Source organism: Rhinoraja longicauda, chromosome 2, assembly GCF_053455715.1.
Source record: "Rhinoraja longicauda isolate Sanriku21f chromosome 2, sRhiLon1.1, whole genome shotgun sequence".
Lineage (NCBI taxonomy): Eukaryota > Metazoa > Chordata > Chondrichthyes > Rajiformes > Arhynchobatidae > Rhinoraja > Rhinoraja longicauda.
In genome coordinates this window covers 88,115,418-88,142,559 of record NC_135954.1, presented here as the reverse complement: position 1 = coordinate 88,142,559, position 27,142 = coordinate 88,115,418, and the positions used below count along the sequence as shown (strand labels likewise).

Genomic DNA, 27,142 nt, shown 5'->3' with positions numbered 1-27,142 from the left:
GAAGAGTGGTAACCTATCCAAAATGTGAACTGTAAACTGCATTTTGTAACCAATGTCAGCTTTAAACCTGATTTTAAAAAAAGGCTGTTTGAATGCTGGAAACCTCATGGAGTATTTTCTTCTCTCAATAGATCATCAAGGACCAGAAGCTGCTTATTATTGTCGGTGGGATGCTGCTCATCGATCTCTGCATCCTCATTTGCTGGCAGGTTGTAGATCCCCTGAAGAGGACTGTAGAAGACTACCCTTTGGAGGTCAGTTGTCAGAGTGTAATGGGAAATATTGGCGATTGAGCTGAGGCCTGTTTCATGTCTGCATGGCTGCAATGCATAATTTAGAATGTTAGCATCACTGCAATAGAAAAGACAATGTGGGGAGGCTACACGACCTGTAGAAGATTCTCTTAATAGTTAAACCTTGATCAGGTGGATCAAACTCATAAATTAAAATACAAATGAAAGATGTAAAATGTGGAGAATTAAACGAACAATTTAGCACTTGAATTGTAAAGGAACATGAATCTGCAGACCAAGTGCTGGTACATGGGATCTGTAAGGATGAGTATTGGTTTGCATGGCCATGATGGGCCAATGGGCTGGTTTCTGTGTGGTGTGTCTTTACGACTCTTTACTAATGATTTGTTTAAGTTCTGCCAACTTCTTTGATTCTGGTTTGGAGCTTTTAAATTATTTGTTGGAACTGATTGTTGGGTATAATGAAAACTCCAGGAATTTGAATGAAAAGTTGCAAGCCTATTTTCATGTACTTAAAAAATATTCACATTCAGCTCGAAGGGTCGAATGGCCTACTCCTGCACCTATTTTCTATGTTTCTATGTTTCTATTTCATTTGTTTTAAAAAATGGGCAAAAAATGAAGCATATTTTTAATGGGCCCATTTTATAAATGAAAATTAAGCCATAAGGCTGACACCAGTATTACGTGGCCATCTTCGATAATACGGGAGTATTCTCAGTTGACTGGAAGAATGGTTGAAAATTTCTGCATTGTTGTGAAAGTAAATATTTCATCTTTTGAAAACTTCAATGATTTCCTGCATTTATTCCTGCACTAAATAATTTATTTTAGATTATGGGGGACCTAGAAGTTGAGTGGAATTTTGATAGTGGAGTTGAGACATAGCACTCATTAAGGTAAACGTTAACTGGTGGCCAAGAAGTTTCTGTTTACTGACTGAACACTGAGCTCCTACACAATGTGATCCCATTGATCTGTCCCTTTTACTGTGGTCAAGGGATATAAATTGGACTATATTGCAGCAGCAGCAGCAGCAATCGCTCTTTCAGTTAGTTCCAAATATCAATCTACCCTTTAAGCTGCAGGCAAACACTAAATAACTTTACTCAAGGCTTCAAACATGTCCAGGTTTAAAAATGTCAACATATCCTGAGTAAGTATGAAGGATTTAAAGTAGAAGAATACTTGCATTTACATAACACCATTTGTCCCTTTTTTAAAGTTACAGTCCATTATTTGAGATTAAAATTATTTTCTTTCTTGTTACAGTTTCTATGATACAGAAACCATGGTAGTCGATTTGTGTTTTATTATCTCCCTTAACTGCCACATGATAATGAGCAGACCATCTGATTTTTGTTTCCCACAGTTAAATTAAGAACATGTTTGAAAACCTAAATATCACTTTAATTGCATTCATTTACTTACATTTCATTGAATAAATTTTATTAGCCAAGTATGTATACATTCAATGAATTTGCCTTGGTGCTTTGCTCACAAGTAACAACACGAGCAAGATAAGTAAGTAAGATTAAATAAGATTACACCAGAAAACCCATTGTGTTTAAAAAATAAACAGTGGAATATTTGATCACACTTTTGCTACAAGCTATTTGAATATAGAAATCGGTGAACTTTGAATTCATAGCAAGAATTATAGGTGCAATATACAAAAGACTATCCTTGCAGTTATAATATGGGAAATGACTGATATAGAAAGGAGGGCAGGAGTATGAGGTGCTGTTCCTCCAATTTCCGGTGGGACTCACTGTGGCATATGAGGTGCTGTTCCTCCAATATAGAAAGGAGACTGATTAATCCAACATTTCCCACAAGAGGCCTCTTCAGTACAGATTGTAGTCAATCATATTACATGCGGCTGCCACTATTGTGAGTGTAAGCATGCACATGCATAATTACATGCATATGATAAATAATTACTTCCAACGTTAGGCATTGACATCCATTGTGATGAAGTGCTTTGAGTGGTTGTTATGACGCATATTCCTGCCTTAGAAAGGACCGGGACACTTTACAATTTACCTACCATCACAATAGATCAACAGCTGATGCAATCTTACTGGCAATCCATCGGACTTCTTGGACAATAAGAACGCATACATCAGGCTGTTGTTCATCGACTATAGCTCTACATTAAACACCATCATCCCTTCTAAACATCATCAAATGCAGAGAACTGGGTCTCTGCTCATCCCTATGCAATTGGATCCTCAACTTCCTTATAGGCAGACTTCAGTCAATGTGAATTGGCAACAACACTTCCTCCTCGATGGCCATCAACACAGGAGCATGTCAAGGCTGTGTGCTCAGTCCCCTGTCCCACTCTTTACCCATGACTGTGTACAGCTTCAGTGCCATCTTTAAATTCACCAACAATACAACCATTGTTAGACGGGTACAATGAGTCTGAGTACAGGAGGGAGGTTCAGAATCGGACAGAATGGTGCCAGAACAACAATCTTGCTGTCAATTATGGCAAGATCAAGGAGTGGATTGTTGACTTTGGGAAGCGAAAGCCAAGGATTCATGAACCTGTCTTTAGCGATGGGGCAGCAGCGGAGATAGTCAGCAGCTTCAGCACATCACTAAAGATATGACCTGAACCCACGACATTGCCACAATCATAAAGCAAGCTCATCAATATCTCTACTTAAAAGTTTGAGCAGATTTGGTATGTCGTTGAATATTGAACCTCTACTGGTAGCGAGCACACTGATTGGTTGCAGCAGGGCTTGGTTTGGTAACTTGAATGCCCAGGAACAAAGGAGGCTCATTCAATAGTGGATGTTGCTGGTCCATCATAGATACTGACCGCCCCACCATTAAAGCAATCGACTGGAGGCACTGCCTCACATAGGCAGCTAACGTCATCAAAGATCTACACAACTTTGGCCACACCCTCATCCTGCTCTGCCTGCACAGATACAGGAGCCTGTGAACTGTGATCTCCAAGTTCAAGAACAGACTTTTCCCAGCAACTATCAGGCTCTTGCATCACCCTACACAAGTCGAACCACAACCTTACCTCGGCACTGTTCTACTATGGACTTTGTTGTTGGTTGCACTACATACTTCACTTTTGCACTATAATGGTCTGGTTAACTGGCCTAACTGATTACTAATTTGTTGCTTTATTGATCATTGTATATTTGTTGTGTTACTGTGTTAATGGGCCTGCAAAACTGCAGCAGGTAAAAAAATTGTTATTCTAATCCTGGTTCATATGACAATTAAACACTCTTGACAATTATGCACATATACCATCCTTGCCTGTATGGCATCAACTACCTATATTCACAAAAGTTGATAGATATCTCAGTGTACTACAAGGGGAGAAAGAAATGTGATTTAGGGAAAAAAATTAGGTGCTATTTGAACGCAGAGACAGACTGACATTGGCAGTGAACTTGGAATTACATTCCAGAGAGCACAGATCAAGTTACACATTCTTACCTTTTGAGGGCGGAGTGGAGTAATGGGGAACAAACAGTCATATATAACCATAGGAATAGATGCGGCCTGGGATTTATGACTGAAGGCAAATCTCCGGAGAAGGGATGTCAGAAGAGAAAGAAGGTAAATCTTAAAGTAAATAAATCTTAAAATGATTCATAATTAACCAGTAGAATTTATTGAAGGCAGGAATAATTGATGTGTGGAAATGTACGAAGGAACAATGCAGAGTTGCAAGAGTTCAGGATTAGGTAAAGCCTGGAAATAGTGAAGGTGCCATGTTAGCAAGGAGAGCATTTGAAATATTGATCCTCAATAATCAAAAGGATTTTAACAGGGATTGAGATGGTATAACGAGAAAAGGACAAATCTTCAACTAATAGACAGTTTGTGGAATGGACCGGAGATGAGGTTGAAGCTCAGATCAGAGTAACAGGATAAATACATACCCAATGATAAATAAAAGCCATGTACCTGTGAATAGATATCTTAAGATGGCAAATCTCGTGATTATACCAATTTCTCAGGGTTTTGTGCCTCATTGAATGAGGTTTAGTTGATGATTATTGTCATGTGGACTAAGATACAGTGAAAACTGTTTTGCATTCCCTTCAGGCAGATCATCCCAAACTTAAGGTAGTGCAAAGACAAACCCCAATAGAACGTATTGTATAGTGTAGACACAAAATGCTGGATTATCTCAGTGGGACAGGCAGCATCTCTGGAGAGAAGGAATGGGTGACCTTTCGGGTCGAGACCCTTCTTCAAACTGAAGAAGGGTCTCGACCCGAAACGTCATAATTCCTTCTCTCCAGAGATGCTGCTTGTCCCGTTGAGTTACTCCAGCATTTTGTGTCTACCTTTGATTTAAACCACCGGCATCTGCAGTACTGTATAGTGTTATAGCTACAGAGAAAGTGCAGAGCAAGAGCACCAACAAGGTAGGTTGGGGGATCAAGAATTTATCTAAACGTGTGAGAGGACCATTCAAGAATCTGAAAACAATGGGAAAGAATCTGTTCTTGAATCCAGTAATACATGCATTCAAGATTTGGTATCTTCTGAATGATTATATTTCAAAATACTAACAATATTTCAAGGTAATTTTAGCGCTGCACCAAAGGATGGGATGGGTGCAAAACGGACTTCCTTCATTGATTCTGTATCTGCACCCTCTTGATTCCACTTCATCTCTAGCTTTTGTTTACTATGTCGACTCCTCTGCTAATCATCCCTTCTCACCTAAATCCACCAGTCACTTGCCAGTTTCTGCCACACCTTTTCCCCTTGCGTCTCTTTTCAAACGTTCATCCTTCTATTCCATTGGACTGAAGAAAGGTCTCGCACTGAACTGCCATCTATTCATATTCCTCCATGGATTCGGTCAAATCCTCCAGAACTTTGTATTTTGACCTTGTTGCGCCTGTTTGCATGCCATGAAAAAGGAGTAAATTATCCTTTTCTAGATGGGACAACTTGCAAGGTTAATTCTGATTTTATATTGTGTGTGTTCACATCCTCCAGGTAGATTACTAAAACATGGTATAAGCCCTTCGGCAATATATATTACTGAAGGTCCTAAAGCCTCTTCAGGAATCTTTTACATAAGATTTGTTAATATCGGGCAAATTTGACACTGCCTTTAATGTGGTCAGTTTATTGGACCATAGTTCATCGCCCTAATGTGCTGTTGGCCTCCAAAATGTGTCAGATGGCTCTAGATGACAAGGTAACCAATCGGTGTTCTTTCTAACCTGATGTATTGTGGTTTTCAAACCTCGTCTGCAGATTCAAATTTGACATTCTTAGAAAGTTGTTATTTCTTTAACACCGCAATGCATATCAAGGAATATCCTTCTGGGACAAAATGTATTAATGCTGAGTAACATGTACCTAATTTCCATATTGTGGAGCCTGTTCCCAGTGAACTGTCTGATGGCATTTTGAATGGAATTGCTGATGTGCAGCGTAAACAAAGTTGACTTTGAGGACATGAGTGGCCTTACTGAAGAAAGTACAATAATGATGGCTACAAACCATTTCCTGTTCTGGAAAGAAGAGTAGCTGGAAAAAGGAGTAAATACGGTGTCTTCAAAGTGTCAGCTGCAGTGCAGTTGCTAGTTGTCCCAATGTCTGAATCAGAGGATTTGGGCTGAAGTCTCACTCCAGGGACATGAATCCTGAAAAATAGACCATGTCTCCTGTGGTGCACCATTGCAGATGTCATACATCAAATCAAATTATTCTTTCTAATAATGATACAAAAGATTCCACACTACAGTGAAGGAATTATCCTGAGTCCCCTGCTTGATATATACCCCTCAATTGATACCCCACAAAAACAGATTACATTATCAAATTGCTGTATGTATGAGCTTGCTGCCCAGGAATTGAGGGGGGCTGTGTTTTCTACATTACAACAATAGACAATAGACAATAGACAATAGGTGCAGGAGTAGGCCATTCAGCCCTTCGAGCCAGCACCGCCATTCAATGCGATCATGGCTGATCACTCTCAATCAGTACCCCGTTCCTGCCTTCTCCCCATACCCCCTCACTCCGCTATCCTTAAGAGCTCTATCCAGCTCTCTCTTGAAAGCATCCAACGAACTGGCCTCCACTGCCTTCTGAGGCAGAGAATTCCACACCTTCACCACCCTCTGACTGAAAAGGTTCTTCCTCATCTCCGTTCTAAATGGCCTACCCCTTATTCTTAAACTGTGGCCCCTTGTTCTGGACTCCCCCAACATTGGGAACATGTTATCTGCCTCTAATGTGTCCAATCCCCTAATTATCTTATATGTTTCAATAAGATCCCCCCTCATCCTTCTAAATTCCAGTGTAACCAAGCCCAATCGCTCCAGCCTTTCAACATACGACAGTCCCGCCATTCCGGGAATTAACCTAGTGAACCTACGCTGCACGCCCTCCATAGCAAGAATATCCTTCCTCAAATTTGGAGACCAAAACTGCACACAGTACTCCAGGTGCGGTCTCACCAGGGCCCGGTACAACTGTAGAAGGACCTCTTTGCTCCTATACTCAACTCCTCTTGTTACGAAGGCCAACATTCCATTGGCTTTCTTCACTGCCTGCTGTACCTGCATGCTTCCTTTCATTGACTGATGCACTAGGACACCCAGATCTCGTTGAACTCCCCCTCCTCCTAACTTGACACCATTCAGATAATAATCTGCCTTTCTATTCTTACTTCCAAAGTGAATAACCTCACACTTATCTACATTAAACTGCATCTGCCATGTATCCGCCCACTCACACAACCTGTCCAAGTCACCCTGCAGCCTTATTGCATCTTCCTCACAATTCACACTACCCCCCAACTTAGTATCATCTGCAAATTTGCTAATGGTACTTTTAATCCCTTCGTCTAAGTCATTAATGTATATCGTAAATAGCTGGGGTCCCAGCACCGAACCTTGCGGTACCCCACTGGTCACTGCCTGCCATTCCGAAAGGGACCCATTTATCCCCACTCTTTGCTTTCTGTCTGTCAACCAATTTTCTATCCATGTCAATACCCTACCCCAACAGCGGCTGTGCCTCAAATAGCATCAATGGGCAGGGTCATTGTTTGTGACAGATCGAGTTTATGAAAGGTAATTCAACTGCCTTCTTTCTGAAATGTGCCGTGTGAAAGAAAGAAAATAAACATAAGAAGTTAAGTGACAAATCACACTGGAGAAGAAGCTCTCCTGGGCTGTTGGCTGAAACAAAAGTTGATAAATGTACTACATCAGTGAATGGTCTTATCTACAAGCATCGTGTGCAGTTCTGTTGCCCTGCCGAAGAAAGGGTGTCATTTAGCTGGAAGGGGTGCAAAAAAGATTCACCAAGATATTACCAGGACACGAGGGTTACACTTGCAAGACGAGGCTGGATTGGCTGTGACTTTTATCCCCTGGAGCGCAGTAAACTGAAGGGTGACTTCAGAGGTATAAAAAGTCATGAGAGGCATAGATAAGATGAATAGTCACCGTCTTTTCCCCAGGGAAAAAGGACTCCAGATCTTAAGGGTGTGGCTTCAACATGAGAGGGGGACGATATAAAATTCAGGGCAATTTCTTCACATAGATAGTGATGAGTATATTGCTCAAGCTACCAGAGGTGGGTACAATGGTGACTTAAAAAATACATGGACAGGAAAGGTTTACAGGAATATGGGCTAATCATACTTTCACAAATGGGACTAGATCAGTCATAAAACCTGATTGGCACAGATGAGTTGGCTGAAAGGCTGAAAGAGAGTTGTGAATCTGTCGAATTCTCTGCCACAGAAGGCAGTCGAGGCCAATTCACTGGATGTTTTCAAAGAGTTCGATTTAGCTCTTAGGGCTAAAGGAATCAAGGGATATGGGGAAAAAACAGGAACGGGGTTTCTAATTTTAGATGATCAGCCATGGTCATATTGAATGGCGGTGCTGACTCGAAGGGCCGAATGGCCTACACCTGCACCTATTTTTCAATGTTTCTCTGTTTCTGTGCCATGTGACTCTATTGTGTCAAAATTGGACATATCCCCAAATTCCACATAACGTAAGAGGATATTTTAACTGTATCTAGAACTCCTCCAACAGGTCTGTATATACTGAATTTCTGGTTGAACAGCAGATGTATAAACTATTCAATGAACTATATAATCCATTACAACTTTAAGCTATAAACCTCCATCAACTGTGCTAAATCATTATTATGAAAGGCAATGCTGTCCAATGGCTACATTGCCCACAAGTTACAACCATCATGGTCCTTCTTGCAAGTTGTAGAATCAGGAATGCTGCTGCAAACTATTACCTCTCTGACCTTCTGTCCTAGCATAAGTGAAGTATTAACAAATTATTCAGTCAATCTCGTGAGCAACAATTCCTTTTTAAGTGACATAAAATTAATAAACTCAGATTCTGGATTACACTCAAAATACATGCACAGATGGATGCAGAGGGGTGTCAGATTATTCATGGTTTCAAGCTCAGTTTATTGTCACGTGTACCAGTTAAGGTACAGTGAAATTTGAGTTATGTAAGTATATTAGGGATTGAGAGTGCCATACATTATTTGTCAACAAAATCGGGAAGGATAGTTCTAAGCTCATGTCTGAGGCACTGGCTTGAATGAAACCGATTACTGTTTTTTGCCACAACGGTATCGTAATAATGCCTGAAGAAGAGTCCCGACTCGAAACGTCACATATCCATGTTCTCCAGAGATGCTACCTGACCCGCTGAGTTACTCCAGCACTTCGTGTCTTTCTTTACGGTTATTGCCTGCTGCAATTCCTCTTCTGATGTTCATAGAAGGAGAAAAAGTAACATTTTCCATGAAATATCTCAGCAGAGCAGAAAAGCAACAGAGATCCAGAGGAGACACAGGAACTGCAGATATTGAAATCTTGAGCAAAACACAAGGTACTGGAGTATTCCCTCCGCAGATGCTGCCTGCAATGTTGGGGGAGTCCAGAACCAGGAGCCACAGTCTTAGAATAAAGGGGAGGCCATTTAAAACTAAGGTGAGAAGGAACTTTTTCACCCAGAGAGTTGTGAATTTGTGGAATTCTCTGCCACAGATGGCAGTGGAGGCCAAATCACTGGATGAATTTAAGAGAGAGGTAGATCAAGGGATATGGGGAGAAGCTGGGCACAGGTTACTGATTGTGGATGATCAGCCATGATCACAATGAATGGCAGTGCTGGCTCGAAGGGCCAAATGGCCTCCTCCTGCACCTATTTTCTTTGTTTCGATATTTTTATGACCCACAGAGTTCCTGTAGCACTTTGTGTTTTGCTCAGAGATCATGTGTTTTATCTAGATCATGTGTTTTTGTTTTGTTTTAACCTCAAGGTGCAAGAATTTGAAGCCACCTGCTTTTTCAATAGGAATATAAAAATTCTGCCTTGAGTAAGTTAATTGCTATTATTTAGATGGCAGTAAGCTATTTTCATTGGCCCACTGCGCTCATTATGATGAAACCCATCCTTAATGTTTTTAGATAGGGAGTCCCAAGATGCTTTGTGATGGTAAGGATTTGGCCAAGACATTTCCAATTTGGGCTGATGTGCAGCTATGAGATGTGATATCACATGCATTTGTTGGCACTATCTTACAGTCATCAGCAGTCATGGATTAAGAGATGATGTTGGATGAAAGCTGCCCTACCTGCCAGTAGTAAAGTGAGTTTATATTGAGCTTTTGATTGGGCTACAGGTCATACAGTTTTGTCGTGGATGGTATTATGATTTTAGTTTATTGTAGCTGCTCTCATCCAAGTAAGTATAGTTCATATACCACAGAATTGAGATTTCACGATCAAATAGAACCACCACCATTTACCCATTTCAATGGAAGCAAGTTTCCACTTGCATCTCAAAGGTGTGTGGGTTGGAAGGTAAATTGTTTGCTGTAAAATGTTTAGCTGAGTGGGAGAATCTGGGGAGAGCCGATGGAAATGTGGAGGGAATAAAATGGGATTAGCGTATATTGTGCTTGGTGGTTGGCTGAAGAGACTGCTTCTGAGCTGTGTGCCTGACCGCCCAGCAGCCTGGGAGAGGATCTCGGATCCTGTTGATTTCAAGGAGAACGAGGATCTGTGGATATAAAGCCAATTTTCTATTTTTAAAAGTTGTTTCAGTTTAGATCTGTGTTTAATTGTTTGTATTTTCAAATTATATTCTGTTCTTTAAAAAGCAATGATACTTTCATTTTCTTTATTTGTTTAATTTTAATCATTTTTAAATTATTCTAAACTTAAGAGCCATTTTGAAAACTAGTAAATGCCCCTCAGAGTTCCCTTCAAAGGTAGAGTTTTACCAGCCATCAAAGTTTTAGAGAGCGGAGCTTCCTCTGTGCACCTTTGAAGGTCCTACATCAGTCAGTACAGTCCACTGGAGCTTGGGATGCTTGGGGCCAACAGATGTATCCACCGTAGATAGACACAAAATGCTGGGGTAACTCAGCGGGACAGGCAGCATCTCTGGAGAGAAGGAATAGGTGACATTTCGGGTCAAAATCCTTCTTCAGACTGATGTAAGGCGAGTGGACTGTACAGAGATAAAATGTAGTCGGAGGTAGTAAAACTGGTGGGAGAACTGGCAAGGGGGGGTGGAGAGAAAGGGAAAGCAAGGCCTACTTCAGACTGAGAGTCATGGGAGAGGAAAGTGCAGATATGGAAGGGTGTACAAAGAGAATGCAAGGTATGAAAATGGCAGATCAAATAGACAATGATCAATGAAATGTAGAATGGTTAATTGTTGGCTGCGGGGATGGTGACATCGAGGCGTACAAACATACATATCCTCCATGTTCAGTTTAGATATGCATTGTTACAGAAAGCCCACAAGTGTCATTCCTGTGCAAAAGAGCTGGTCCAGAAGATTTGGCCCAACAAATGTTTATTTTAAATGCCTTAATCAAAAATATGGTTTAACGTTCTGAAATTCTTGGATAACTAAATGGATTATAATTGTAAGTAGGAAGTGTGTTTCATCAGACAAGTAGGCATTCATTGAGATCTGCCAAATTCAGGACATGCAGTTGTGAGATTTGTCCTCATTTGTATGAGCATGTGTTGTGAATGTTTTTGTCAGGAAGATGCAGAAGGAGAGTATAAATGGAAAAAAATTACAAATAAATTATTCAGAACAGTCCTCCCAACATCATATCATGCTGTCCAATGCACATCTGTTTCACCACAAGCGATTGACCACCCTGCATTCATCAAAATCAGTGTACGACTACAGGATGTATAAATATTAAAATCTTGCATTTCTAAAGGATATATATATATTCAAAAATAAATTTAAAAATGAAATCATCAAACAGTATTACATTTTGTCTGTCACAAAAAAAATCTCCAGTCTATAATCGTCACTGAATTTCCATGCCATGTGTTAACACATGATAATGCTTTTCAGGATTAGACTTGGATGAAGGGATTAAAAGTACCATTAGACTTGGATGAAGGGATTAAAAGTACCGTTAGCAAATTTGCAGATGATACAAAGCTGGGTGGTACTGTGAGGAAGATGCTATGAGGTTGCAGGGTGACTTGGACAGGTTGTGTGAATGCACGGATGCATGGCAGATGCAGTTTAATGTGGATAAGTGTGAGGTTATCCACTTTGGTGGTAAGAATAGGAAGGCAGATTATTATCTGAATGGTGTCAAGTTAGGAAAAGGGGACATACAACGAGATCTGGTTGTCATAGTGCATCAGTCACTGAAAGGAAGCATGCAGGTACAGCAGGCAGTAAAGAAAGCCAATGGAATGTTGGCCTTCATAACAAGAGGAATTGAGTATAGGAGCAAAGAGGTCCTTCTGCAGTTGTACAGGGCCCTAGTGAGACCGCACCTGGAGTACTGTGTGCAATTTTGTTCTCCAAATTTGAGGAAGGATATTCTTGCTATTGAGGGCTAGGTTTAATAGGTTAATTCCCGGAATGGCGGGACTCTTCCTATGTTGAAAGACTGGAGCGGCTAGGCTTGTATACACTGGAATTTAGAAGGATGAGCGGGGATCTTATCAAAACGTATAAGATTATTAAGGGGTTGGACACGTTAGAGGCAGGAAACATGTTCCCAATGTTGGGGGAGTCACAGTTTAAGATTAAGGGGTAGGCCATTTAGAACAGAGATGAGGAAAAACCTTTTCAGTCAGAGAGTTGTAAATCTGTGGAATTCTCTGCCTCAGAAGGCAGTGGAGGCCAATTCTCTGAATGCATTCAAGAGAGAGCTTGATAGAGCTCTTAAGGGTAGCGGAGTCAGGGGGTATGGGGAGAAAGCAGGAACAGGGTACTGATTGAGAATGATCAGCCATGATCACATTGAATGGTGGTGCTGGCTCGAAGGGCCGAATGGCCTACTCCTGCACCTATTGTCTATTGTCTATTAACTTGAGGCATAAGCAATGACATTTTTAGCCTGTGCATGTATATAGTGAAGCCTCGTGGATTACTGATTTTGCGAACTGAAACTGAATTAACCCCCACTGTTTCAGCAAGTCTGTTTACGTGTAATCAGGCTCAAGAGTTGATGACTCAAAGTTATTTGCTTCCCACATTCAAAAGGTGTCAATGATTTATTGAAGATTTAATCCCTCAATATTCAGCAGTTGTGGTCCCTTGGCATTGTTATGTTCCTCACAAAATCACAGTTACTTTAGCCAGAAAATCTAATTTCCGTCCAGTCGCTCACCCTGGTTATTCAGATCTCATTTTTTTAATGAGTTTCATTTCCTGATACCTTAACTTTCCTCCACACACAGATGTTGTCTATGATCTATACATGACCCTTTGTATGAGTCTGAAAAAGATTTCCGACCCAAAATGTCATCTGTCCGTTCCCTCCATAGTTGCAGCCTGACCTGCTGACCTCCTCCTGCACTTTGGGCTTTGCTCTTGTCTACTTATCTCTTTTTTCCAGACACCTCAATTCCCATCAGCCCACACTCAAAACTACTCCCTTCTCCTCTGAAAATCCATTTTTGTGCCATCATGGAATCCTGCCATGTTCCTTTCTAGGACCTTGAATGTGTTTCTGCCTCGGTTTATTGCTCGAGTGCTACAACGTTCAGAGGTTGAATCGCTCCAGATCTCTGCTCTTGATAAATTCGTTATCTTTCTTTCTTTGAGCAGCGGCTTCAAGTTCTGTCACTTCAGCATTGATGACTCCTTGATGTGTGCAACTATATCTCAAATCCCCTTTGTGATATGTGCGTAATATAGTGGGCCTGTTTCCAAGATGACACCAAGTGGTATCCCACTTTTTTTATGTGGACCTCTTTGAATCAGTCCACGGGAGTTTGAGGCTGAATTCCATGTGCTGCTATGCTGCAAGGTAATGACCATTCAGTCCAGTGATGAATCTCATTGAAACACATTGTAACAGCACCTGCCCTAGTTTATCTTACCAAAATGCAACATCTTGCACGTTAAATTCTATCTCTTGGCTCATTTACCCAGACCCTCTAAATCCTTTTGTAATTTGAAATAACCTTCTTCACTGTCCACTACATCACCAATTTTGGTGCCATCGACAATCTAACTAACCATAGTTATATCAATGATGAGGATATACAAAAAAAAAATGTATTATACAAGGCATGATTAGAAGGTTCGCAGATGACACCAAAGTGATAGTGTCTGTAGATAGTGAAGATGGTTATCAAAATTACAGCAATATCTTAATCAGTTGGCCAAGTGGGCAGAGGAAAGGCTAATGGTGTTCAATACAGATAAATGTGAGATGGTGCATTTTGGGAAGTCTAACCAGGGCATGACCTTCACAGGAAATGGCAGAGCTCTGGGGAGTGTTGTAGAACAGAAGGATCTAAGAGTGCAGGTAGACAGTTCCTTGAAAATGATGTACCAGGTAGATATGTTGGGCAAGAAGGCTTTTGGCCCATTGGCCTTCATAAGTCAGGCTACTGAGTATAGAATTGGGATGTTATGTTACAGTTGTACAAAGCGCTGGTAAGGCCACACTTGGAGTATTGTGTTTAGTTTTGGTTACCATGCTTCAGGAAAGATGTCGTTAAGCTGGAAAGGGTGCAGAGAAGATTAATGAGGATGTTGTCAGGATTTGAGGGCCTGAGTTATAGGGAGAGGTTGTGCAGGTTAGGAATGTATTCCTTGGAGTACAGAAGAATGAGAGGTGATCGAATAGAGGTGTTTAGATCATGAGGGGAATAGATAGGGTGAATGCACGGAGTCTTTTACCCAGACTAGAGTAATCAAGAACCAGAGGGCATAGCTTTAAGGTGAGAAGGGAAAGATTTAATAGGAATCTGAGGAGCTACTTTTTCACACAGAGGGTGATGGCTATATGAAATGAGCTGCTGGATGAGGTAGTTGAGGCAGGAACAATAACATTTAAAAGACCCTAGCCGCTGTGAACACCAAAGTGATAGTGGGTGTTTTTGAGTCCAAACCTCTCCTGCATTAGTACCTCCCCTCCCTCACTCCCCCTTGCCCCTCCCCCCCAATCACCCACTCACCCACTCCATCCCCCCTCAAACCCCACTTATCCCCCCACCCTCCCCCAACTGCGCACACTTGGATCCAGTGGCCATTTTACCGTTGTGACACAAGATGATCTCGTAAGTACAGGTGATCCTCAACTTACGATGGGGTTACGTTCCGAGAAACACATCGGAAATAGAAAATATCATAAGTCGAAATGCATTTAATACACCTGATCACGTGGCCGGAAGCGAGCTACGGCTCGCTATGGGTCGCTGCCTTTTGCACCATAGTAAAGTCAAAATATTGTAAGTCAAAGCATCTGTATTAGATCAACAAGCCCCAACTGGGTTGTGACGTCGAACACGGCAGTATTACGTGGCGCGGCTGACAGCCAGGGAGAGTGGAGAAGGGATTTATTAAAGTTTAAAAAAGTGATTTTTAAAGTTTAAAAAAGTGATTTTTAAAGTTTAAAAAAGTGATTTTTAAAGTTTAAAAAGTGAATGACTTTTAAAATATAACAACCATTTGAACCGCAGGCCAATGGTAAGTAAGGTGCGCCTAAAATTGTTGCGTTATCGTGTACCGTTTTGGCAGTATTTCAGGCACGTACAACCAGACAACTGATAAATAAATAAACAAGATGAGAGTTTTAGTAATATATAGATTTGGACAGGTACATGAATAGGAAATATTTGGATGATATGGGCCAAATGCAAGCAGGTGGGACTATTGCAGAAGGGGCACCTTGATCGGCATGGGCAGGCTGGGCCAAAGGGCCTGTTTCCATGCTGTATGACTCTATGACATAATAACTGCACTGTCTTCCAAACTATTAATATATATGACAAACAACAGCGGATCCAGCACTAATCCCTATGGCATAGCAATGGCACAAGCCTCCACTCTGAATAGCAACCTTCCACCACCACCACACTCTGACTCCTTCCACTAAACCAGTTTTGCATCCAATTGGCCAACTCACACTGGATACCATCTGATTCCACCTACCAGGCAGAACCTTGCATTTCCAGGTGCTGGGAGACCCTGTCCCTCAGAATCCCTTCCAGTGACTTTCCCATCCATTGATATCAGGCTTACTGACCTGTAGATCCCTGGCTTGTCCTTGCAGCCCATCTTAAATAATGGCACAACATTAAACACTCTTGGATCTGCCGATATCTCAGTGTGGTTCAAGGTGATGCAAATATCTCTGCTAGAGCCCCTGCAATTTCTTGCCCAGCATTGCCCCTAGCATTGTACAGCCTTACCCTTTGACCATTTTATGCATCAGTCACAGGCGCTGCCATTATGCATTTATTCAGAAAATAACTTGCAAATTTACCGTATTTAGCAAGATACTACAGTAAACCAACAAACAAGCCAATGGTCCACAGGACATAAAATACATTGAAGTGAATCTTAGTTACACTTCGTTGTAATTTCGTTGTTAAAGTTCCACATGGAAGGCTGCTGTGAAAGTATAAATCGCATGGGATCCAGGGAGAACAATAAAACTGGATATAAAATTGGCTTCATGGTAGGAAACAGAGGGTGGTCGTGGAAGGTTGGTTGTCATAGTGGAAGCCTGTGACTAGTGGTGCGCCTGTGAATTGTTGTTCCAAATCTATGTTAACAATTTGGATGTGAATGCACAAGGCATGATTTGTAACTCTGCTAATAACATTAAAATAGGTGGAGTATATAGAGTGAAGATAGTTATCAAGAATCACAAAGGGGTCTTGATCAGCTGGGCGAGTGGGCCGAGGAATGGAGTTTAATGAGATAAGTTTGAGATGTTTCATTTTGGGAATTCAAGTAAGGGCAGGACCTTCATAATGAATGGCAGTGCCTTGGTGAGTGTTGTGGTGCAGAGGGATCCAGGATATAGATACATAGTTTTTTGAAAATGGCACCACAGATAGACAGGATGGTGAACAATGCATTTGGCGTGTAAGTACTGGTGTTGGGAGGTTATGCTACAACTGTGCAAGATATCATTGAGGCTGCACTTGGAGTATTATGTTCAGTCACTCTGCTATTGGAAAGTTGTCATTAAATTAGAAAAACTGCAGAGAAGATTTACAGAGGATGTTGCCAGGACTCAAGGGACTGAACTATAGCGAGAGATTGGGCACGCTAGGACTTTATTCCTTGGAGCGCAGGAGTCTGAAGGGTGATCCTACAGAAATGTATAAAATCATGGGGAGGGTTAATGCACAGTAATTCCCAGTTGCCCCTCAGGTTCCTATTAAATCTTTCCCCTCTCACCTTAACTTGGTTTCACCAGTGGAACCAGGAAATAGAGAGCATAGGTTTAAGGTGAGAGGGGGAAGATTTAAAAGGAACCTCAGGGGTAACCTTTTCAAACAAGGGGTAGTGGGTATATGGAATGAGCTGCCAGAGGAGGTAGATGAAGCAAATGCAATAACAACACTTAAAAGACATTTGGACAGGTACATGGATAGGAAAGGTTAAGAGGGATATGGGTCAAACATAGGCAAATGAGATTATCTAAGAAGGTGCATTTTGGTTGGCATGGATGTGTTGGGCCGAAGGGCCTGTGTCTATGCTGCATGACTCTATGACTAAAGTCCGAGTTTGTTTCTAATAGTGCAAAAGACCAAAACAATTCCACCAAGTCTACGTAGTTCAGAGCTTATTTGGAGGTTGTAGTATTTAGTAGCTTGATGGTCGTAGGGAAGAAACTGTTCCTGAACCTGGACATTACAGTTTTCTGACTCCTACACCTTCTTCCCCTACTTAATCTGCCTGTTAGCAAAGTTGATTAATTCAATCACACAGTAAAACACTACCCTTTTCTCCAAAACTAACAGTTACACAAATTTTGATGAATATGAAGCTTTGCAAACCAACAGCTGGCACAGTCTAGTTCATTTAGAGGATTAACAGCTGCTTTTTAGCAATGTGTTTGCAACAAATAAATTGAATAGAGACAAACCACATGATGGCTCCTGCAGTCGCAGATCTCAGAAACTATCATGTCATCTTAAAGCATGTCTACCTCAGGTTTGTGTACAACGAATATTGTGAGAAGGCGACATCTTTGTGATCGAAAAAGTCTCTGGTGGTAAATTGATATTATGATAAGATTTAACCTACAACTTGAATGGGAAAAGGTGAAAGCGGATGTGTCTGTATTACAGCTGAGCAGAAGGGATTACTGAGGCATGAGGGAGGAGCTGGCAAAGATTGACTGGAAAGGTGCTTTAATAGTCACGACGGTAGAGCAGCAATGGCGGGAATTTTTGCGGATAATTCATAGAAACATAGAAACATAGAAAATAGGTGCAGGAGTAGGTCATTCGACCCTTCGAGTCAGCACCGCCATTTAATATGATCATGGCTGATCATCCAGAAAGTGTACCCCATTCCTGCTTCTCCCCATATCCCTTGATTCTGTTAGCTCTAAGAGCTATATCCAACTCTCTCTTGAATACATCCAGTGAATTGGTCTCCTCTGCCTTCTGTGGCAGAGAATTCCACAAATTCACAACTCTCTGGGTGAAAATGTTGTTCCTCATCTCAGTCCGAAATGGCCTACCCCTTATTCTTAAACTGTGACCCCTGGTTCTGGACTCCCCCAACATCAGGAACATTTTTCCTGCATCTAGCCTGTCTGATCGCTAAAGAATTTTATATAAGATCCCCTCTCATCCTTCTAAATTCCAGTGAATATAAGCCCAGTTGATCCAGTCTTTCATCATACGTCAGTCCTGCCATCTCGGGAAATAACCTGGTAAACGTACGCTGCACGTCCTCAATAGCAAGAATGTCCTTCCTCAAATTAGGAGACCAAAACTACACACAATACTCCAGGTGTGGTCTCACCTGGGCCCTGTACAACTGCAGTCGGACCTCCTTGCTCCTATACTCAAATCCTCTCACTGTGAAGGCCAACATGCCATTTGCTTTCTTCACTGCCTGCTGTACCTGCATGCTTACTTTCAATGACTGATGTACAAGGACACCAGGTTTCGTTGCACCTCCACTTTTTCTAATCCAAAACCATTCAGATAATCGAAGGTAGACACAAAAGGCTGGAGTAACTCAGCAGGTCAGGCAGCATCTCTGGAGAGATGGAATGGGTGACGTTTCAGGTCGAGACCCTTCATCTGAAGAAGGGTCAAGATCCGAAACATCACCCATTTCTTCTCTCCAGTGATGCTGCCTGACCCGCTGAGTTACTTCAGCCTTTTGTGTCTACCTTCGATTTAAACCAGTATCTGCAGTTTTCTTTCCTGCCATTCAGATCTGCCTTCATGTTCTTGCCACTAAAGTGGATAACCTCACATTTACCCACATTAAAGTGTATCTGCCATGCATCTGCCCACTCACCCAACCTATCCAAGTCACCCTGAAGCCTCATAGCATCCTCCTCGCAGCTCACGCTGCCACCCAGCCTTGTGTCATCCGCAATCCTGGAGATGTTACATTTAATTCCTTCATCTAAATCGTCAATATATATTGTAAAATAACTAGGGTCCCAGCACTGGGCCTTGTGGCACACCCCAATTTGGAAGGTGCAGGATCATTTTGTTCCTAAGAAGAGGAAAGATTCCAGGGGGAGAATAAGACTACCATGGCTGACAAGGGAAGTCAAGGACAACATAAAAGCAAAAGAGAAGGCATATAACATTGCAAAGATTAGTGGGAAGCCAGAGGATTGGGATGTTTTTAAAGAATAACTAAAGGTAACTAAAGGGACAATACGGAGAGAAAAGATGAAGTACGAATGTAAGTTAGCCAAAAATATAAAAGAAGATAACAAGAGTTTCTACGGATATATAAAGAGCAAAAAAGAGGCAAGAATGGACTTTGGGCCGCTGGAGAATGATGCAGCAGAAGTGATAACAGGAAATCAAGAAATTGCAGAGGAATTGAATAACTTTTTTGCATCAGTCTTCACAGTGTAAGACACCAGTAGTGTGCCTGCAATCCTAGAGAGTCAGGGGGTGGAAGTTAGTGGAGTGGCGATTACTAAGAAGGTGCTAGGAAAACCAAAAGGTCTGAGGGCAGATAAGTCACCTGGACTGGAAGGACTGCACCCCAGGGTTCTGAAAGAGGTGGTCTCAGAAATTGCGGAGGCGTTAGTTGTGATATTTCAATAATCACTAGTTAGGAGTGGTTCCTGAAGATTGGAAAATTACGAATATCACCCCGCAGTACAAGAAGACAAAGCAGAATAGTGGAAACTATAGGCCGGTTAGCTTGACTTCAGTCGTTGGTAAGATTTTAGAGTCAATTATAAAGGATGAGGTTACGCTGTACTTAGAAGTTCACGATAAAATAGGCCACAGTCAGCATGGTTTTGTGAAGGGAAAATCTTGCCTGATGAATCTGCTGGAATTCTTTGAGGAGATTATTAGCAGGACAGACAGAGGGGAGGCTGTAGATGTTTTTTTACCTAGATTTTCAGAAGGCCTTCGATATGTGCCACATGTCAGGCTGCTAGGGAAGATAAGAGCACATATCATGCAAAGGGGAGATACCAGCATAGGTGGTGGGTTGGCTGGATGGCAGAAGGCAAAGAGTTGCAATAAAAGGCGCTTTTTCAGATTGGCTCCCTGTGACTAGTAGAGTTCCGCAAGGGTCGGTTCAGAGGCTGCTTCCCTTCACGTTGGATATTAATGATTTGGATAAGGGGATTGAAGGCTTTGCGGCCAAGTTTGCAGATGATCCTAAGATCGGTGGAGGGGGAGGCAGTGTAGAGGAAGCAAGGACTCAGAAGGACTTGGACAGGTTAGGAGAGTGGGAAGAGAAATGACAGATGAAACTCAGTGTAGCAAAGAGCAGAGTCATACATTTTGGTAATAAGAATAAAAGCATAGATTTTTTTCTAAATCGAGATAATCCAGAAATCGGAGGTACAAAGGAACTTGGGATTGCTGGACTCCTAAAAAGTTCATTTGCAAGTCGAATTGGTAGTAAGGAAGGCAAATTCAATGCTAACATTTATATCAAGAGGACTGAAATACAAAAACAGAGATGCAATGCTGAGGCTCTATAAGGCACTGGTCAGGCCACATTTTGAGTACTGTGAGCAAATTTGAGGAATCCTTCCCATATCTGAGGAAGGATGTGCTGGCTCTGGAGATGGCCCAGAGGAGGTTTACAAGAACGATTCCAGGAATGAGTGGGTTAGCATATGATGAGCGCTTGACAGCACTGGGCCTCTCCTCACTGGAGTTTAGAAGGTTGAGGGGGGACCTTATTGAAACTTCCAGAATAATGAGTTATAGATAGAGTGGATGTGGAAAGGATGTTTCCACCGGTGGGAGAGTCTAGGACCAGAGGTCATAGCCTCGGAAATTAAAGAGCGCTCTTTTAGAAAGGAGGTGAGGAAGAACCACTTTAGTCAGACGGTAGTTAATCTGTGGAACCCATCGCCACAGAGGGCTGTGGAGGCCAAGTCAGTGGATATTTTGAAGACAGAGATGGACAAATTTGTGATTAGAGCGGGTGTCAAGGGTTATGGGGAGTAGGCAGGAAAATGGGATTAAGAGGCAGGGATCAGCCATGATTGAATGGCAGAGTAGACTTGATGGGTGGAATGGCCTAATTCTACTCTTGTAACTTGTAATCTTCTAATAACCTGATACAAAAGCAAAGCACCTCAAATTCTGGAAATGAGTCAAAGGAACCTTGGTTGTCTTCACAACTTTATATTAATCACCATGTATCTCATAGGGACGGGGTTGGATGATTGTTGGAATAATCCGTGGTGGACCTCATCTTCCTTGTAACAATACCCTCCTTGTTTGGCACCTCCTGGCAAAATACCCACTGGGTCTCATCATCTTTCCATTAAATTGGTCGTAACTGTGCATTGACAATGTGGAAAAATGCAGGGGGAATGAATCTACACGTACGTTTCGCATTGCATTAAAATATGTGCATGCAGCATAACCAGATCACCCAGTCTTCATTATGTTCGTAATAACTGAGCACAGTTGAAATCACAGCTGCATTTTCTCTGTATGCAGACTCTCAGGTCAATGACATTTCATTATGAGAGCTATCAGCAAATGTATCTGGAGGCACAGTGACTAGTTCTCCTCCTGTCAGCCATCTGCATGGTAATTAACCTTCCTGACACAGGTTAGCTCAGCGCACACGCACTCAGAATAAGAAAATACTATTTCAACACAAGCTTGCAAATCCATCCATTGAATTCCCTATAAATGCTGTTCAGGCCAAAACTGAGCAACCATTTTGACCTTTTGCCAAATTTCTTTGAAATATTTCCAGGTCTATCAGGAAATGAAATATGGTTCGGATTTTCTTTTAGTAAAGGAAATTATATATTCCACGTCTCAAATTGACAGGATGAGAATTCATATGAAAACGTTTTGGTGTCTTCTTTTGAAACAAACATTATGTTTGAGCACATAATTCTTCTTTTTCTCCATATTTCACTGTTGAAACCCTCAATCATTTGGTCCAAAGACCATTTGGTTCAAGTTCACAATTGATTCAGAGAATTATTTTGGTTTAGGTTCTTCTTAGGCCCCCTCGGTCATGGCTGACCATGGGTGATGCATCCTAGTTGGCTGCTTGCTCTACACTTCGGCTAGAGCAGCGTCGCTTGTGGCTGAAGAGACCAATGCGGGAGTGACAGTCTCTGTCGCAAAAGTCACATTTGTGAGTGGACTCAGGTCTGTTGAAGTTGCTGCGCTCCTTTCTGCATGCCTGCTTGTCTGCCGCTGCGTTCATCAGTTTCTCTTCCCCTGTTTTGAGACGTTGGTTCAGGGTACCTCTCCACCTCGTACGGCCAGCTGCAAGGCTCTCCCAGGACTCCACATCGATGTTGAGCGCCTTCAAATCACTCTTGCAGACATCCTTGTAACGTAGCTGGGGGCAGCCGATGGTTCTCCTCCCAGATGTCAGCTTTCCATAGAGGATGTCTTTTGGGATACGGCCATCCTCCATGCGGTGGACATGGCCCAGCCACCGCTGCCTGCGCTGCCTGAGTAGAGTGTACATACTCGGAAGGCCAAGGCAGAACAGAATCTCGGCGTTGGACACTCTGTCTTGCCAGGATATACCCAGAATACAGTGGATGCTTCTAAGGTGGAAGGTGTTGAGTCTTCTCTCCAGTCTGGCATATGTAGTCCATGTCTCACTGCCGTACAGCAGCGTGCTGTTGACACAGGCATTGTAGACTGCTATCTTTGTCTTCACTGTCAGCTTTGGATTGGTCCACACTCGAGTTGTGAGGCGAGCGAGAGTTGTAGCTGCCTTCCCTATCCTCTTGTCAATCTCTGTGTCCAAGGAGAGGTTGTCGGTGATGGTGGAACCAAGGTATGTGAACTGATGGATGGCATCGAGTTCGTAGTCGTCGATGGTGATGACAGGACGATGATGTCCCAGGACGTTCGTCTTCTTCAGGCTGATGGACAGCCCAAAGTCCTTGCAAGCCCAATAGAAGCGGTCCATCAATGACTGTAGTTCCTGCTGGGTGTGGGACACAACTGCTGCATCATCGGCGAACAACATGTCTCTGATGAGAGCTTCCCGTACTTTTGTCTTGGCTCGGAGGCAGGTGAGGTTGAAGAGCTTGCCGTCTGATCTAGTACGCAGGTAGATCCCCTCTGTTGCGGTGCCGAAGGCATGTTTCAGGAGCAGAGCGAAGAAAATCCCAAAGTGTGTGGGAGCGAGGACGCAGCCTTGTTTGACGCCACTCCGGATGTCGAAGGGCTCTGAGAAACTGCCATTGAACTGCACTGTCCCCTTCGTGTTGGTGTGGAAGGATTCTATCATGCTCTGCAGTTTTGGTGGACAGCCGATCTTTGGGAGAGCCTTGAATAGGCCATCTCTGTTGACAAAGTCAAACGCCTTGGTGAGGTCAATGGAAGCAATATACAGGGGCATCCGCTGTTTTCTGTACTTCTCCTGGAGCTGGCGAAGGGTGAAGACCATGTCTAGTGTTGACCTTCCAGCTCGGAAACCGCACTGTGACTCTGGGTAGACACATTCTGCCAGCTTCTGCAGGCGGATCAAGATGACCCGAGGAAATACCTTACTGACAATGTTGAGGAGGGAGATGCCTCTGTAGTTGTTGCAGTCACTTCTCTCGCCCTTGTTCTTGTAGACGGTAATGATCGTGGCATTCCTCATGTCCTGTGGTACAGCTCCTTCTTGCCAGCACTGGCAGAGGTCTTCATGCAGAGGAAGCAGTAAGGAGGTCTTGCAGTGCTTGGTCAGGTCAGGGGGAATCCCGTTGCTGCCTGGGGCCGTGCCTGAGGCCAGGCTGAGGCTTTGCTGAGCTCTTCTACCGTCAGCTCTCTGTCTAACTCATCCATGGTCGGCAGACACTCGGTGGCGTCAAGGGCTGTGAGGGACACAGTGTTCTCTCTCGAGTAGAGGTCGGAGTAGTGTTCCACCCATCTCTCCATCTGCTGGCATTTGTCTGTGATTACTTCCCCAGTGGAGGATTTGAGGGGGGCTGCCTTGCTTTGGACTGGTCCTAGTGCCTTCTGAATGCCATCGTACATTGATGTTCCCTGTTATGGCGGCCGTCTGGATGTCCTTACTAAGCTGTGTCCAGTACTCATTGGCGCAACGCCTGGCAGTCAGCTGAGCCTTGCTCCTGGCAGCCCTGAGGATCTGCAGGTTCTTCTCATTGGCTGACCGCTTGTACTCAGCTAGGGCGGCACGCTTGGCTTCGATGACGGGAGTCATCACGGTCGACTTGGCCTCAAACCAGTCGTGTGTCTTTGAGATCTTCTTCCCAAAGCTAGCCAAGGCTGTGCGGTGGCTGCTGTTAAACACGTGTTTTTAGTTAGTTTTTAGCCAGCTTTAATTAAAAATTCGTGTTTTTAGTGGTATTTTCTTTTACAGATAGATATAGATAAGACAGATAAATAATTTAATATTAGTGTGCGAAGTAATAGGGACTCAGAAATTGTATCTAAATACAGGCATAGGAGAAAGACAGATGTACTGCCTGCATTGAGCCAGGTGCAGGTGGGCGTGGAGTGATTCAGGAGGCGATGGCTATTATCATGTGCAAGTATGGTGCTGAAATAACAGGAATCTTTGGAACAAATTTGAAGAATTTGTGTGTATTCTATGCGGTGCATTAGTTTTTTTTGGCAGAAAGTAAAGATTTCATGAAAACCAGGGACTGAGTATGAGGATGAGGAAGTCTGCAATTCGTGGCCTCATCCCGAAACAGTGATAATCCCTTTTGCACCACAAATGCTGCTCAACCCATTGAAATCCTCCAGCACTTTGTTTTCCACGAATTCCAGCATCTGCAGTTTCTTGAGTCTCCACAAATTTTGTTCCTCCATCCATCGGAGTTATAACATCTAGTGGGCCCCGACACAGCTGCAGGAGCCTCCAGCATTGCACAAGCCCCTTCTCAACACGATTTACTGGAATTTCATTCACATTGGAATATCCCATCTCACCTCAGATCAGCCATAATCTTATTGATTGAATTATGAATGCTAGCACAAGGGACTGTCTGACAAAGCTAATATTTCTCATATTCTGAAGTTCAGGCCATTGTTCAGCTATCAGAGTTCGGTTTGCGAGCTGGGATAGGGGGCTAGGGGTGTGGTTTGGGGCATGATCAGCGGAAGATGCTGAGTGAATGGTTGGAAGTGGTTGGGGTGAGGCTGTTGTCCAGAGAGTGAGCTGGGTAGATGTGTGTCGAAGCAAAGAACTGCAGATGCTGGTTTATCAAAAAGATGGACACAAAATGCTGCAGTAACTGAATGGGTCAGACAGCATCTCTGGAGAAAAAGGATAGGTGATGCTTCAGCTTGGGACCCTTCTTCAGACTGAAAGTGGAGGTTGATGGATGGGATGAAGAGCTGGAGGCGAGATATAGACCAGGGCAAATGTTGGCCGGCAACAAAAGACTTCAGACAGGGTGGTGCTTGGCTAGGACAATTGTTGGCTGGGGAAGGTGTGATCTCTAGAGGGATACAATAAGGTGAACTGTGGAACAGGTTAAATGACTAGGGTGGAGGAAGGGGGCAGGAGGGGAGGTTGGTAGAAGTTACTTAAATTAGATCATTTAATGTTCATACCACTGGGTTATAAGCTACCCAAGCGAAAGTGGTAGTCAAGTGTTGTTCCTTCAATTTACATGTGGCCTCGTTCTGGGAGGAGGCCCAGGGCAGAAAGGTCAGTATGGGAATGGGAAGTGGAATTTAAATGGTTAGCAACCGAGAGATCCTGTAGGTCTCGGCAGACCGAGCGAAAGTGGTCTGCGAAATAAATGATCGACAAGACTACATTTGGCCTCACCAATGTACAGGAGCCCACTTCGGGAACACCAGATGCAGTGCATGAGGTTAGAGGAGGTACATGTGATCCTCTATCTCACCTGCAAGGACTGTCAGGATCTCTGGGTGTAGTCGAAGGAGGAGGTAGAAGAACTGGTGTTGCATCTCCTGCGTTTGCAGGGGGAAAATACCTGTGGAGGCGGTATTTTGGGTGGGAAGGTGGTGAGTGAACCAAGGAGTTGCAGAGGGAGTGGTCTCTGTGGAAGGCAGGAAGCAGTGGAGATGGGAAGATGGGATAAGTGGTGGGATCATGTAGGAGGTGACAGAAATGTCGGAGGATAATGTGTTGGATACAGAGGCTGGTGAATGGCGAGGACCAAATATTGGTGTCCATTTGGCACAATTTGCTTGTTCGGTTGGAGTAAATTACATGGATCAGAACCAAGCTATTAATTAGTATCTTCAATTCTGGACAAATTGACTCAAATAAAAATAGTCGATGGTTTAAATGCTGACAAGAGCTCAGAAGCAGATGGGTCTCATTGGCCACTGTGCAAGTTCATAAATATTGTGGGCAACCTTTCTTGAATTTTTGCTCTACAACGAGGACAGTATAATTCAGGCTATTTTTGAATTGCTGTCGTGTTCTGTTGCTACCGAAGTGCTCACGTGCTCTGTTAGCGCAATCATAATGTAAAGGTGTTCAAAGCCTCGTCGGCCCAAAAGTGTAGACCACTAAATCTCCCAATCATTATCCTTCTGTGCTATACGATCCCACGGCTCCACGAAGACACCTAAAGAAGTTATGACATTTCCAAAATATTCTGAAACTTATCAAAAATGATTTTATGATTGTCTAAGAACTTCATTTTTTAAATGTCACTAGCAGCATTTTTTTTTAAATTCTAATTTGATTAATTTGCTGAAAAGCACTTATGCTGCAGTCAAATCTGAATCATTCCCAGTGGGTCCAGGAGTTCCACCACCAAACTCCTTTATAGCAGGAGTCAAGAGCAGAGGCAATTCTTTTGTGGGCCACAGACCCAAGCATTGGGAGCCCACAGGGGCTAATTGTAGAGGAATAATTACTTTCCTTCTGCATCTTGTGAAAGGTGGCATTTCCACGGAATATAAATGGTGAATTTGTTTCTCATGGTCCAGACCCAAAGTCCTGAGG

General features: G+C 42.9%; 1 protein-coding gene across 1 annotated transcript in view; it reads left to right on the top strand.

The window, feature by feature from the left end:
- Positions 1-27,142, top strand: part of gabbr2 (gamma-aminobutyric acid (GABA) B receptor, 2) — a 694,367-nt gene that overhangs the window by 582,826 nt on the left and 84,399 nt on the right. The window contains exon 14 of the mRNA XM_078422928.1: positions 132-254. Within this exon, the coding sequence (XP_078279054.1) occupies positions 132-254 (123 nt within the window). The remainder of the gene's footprint in view (positions 1-131; positions 255-27,142) is intronic.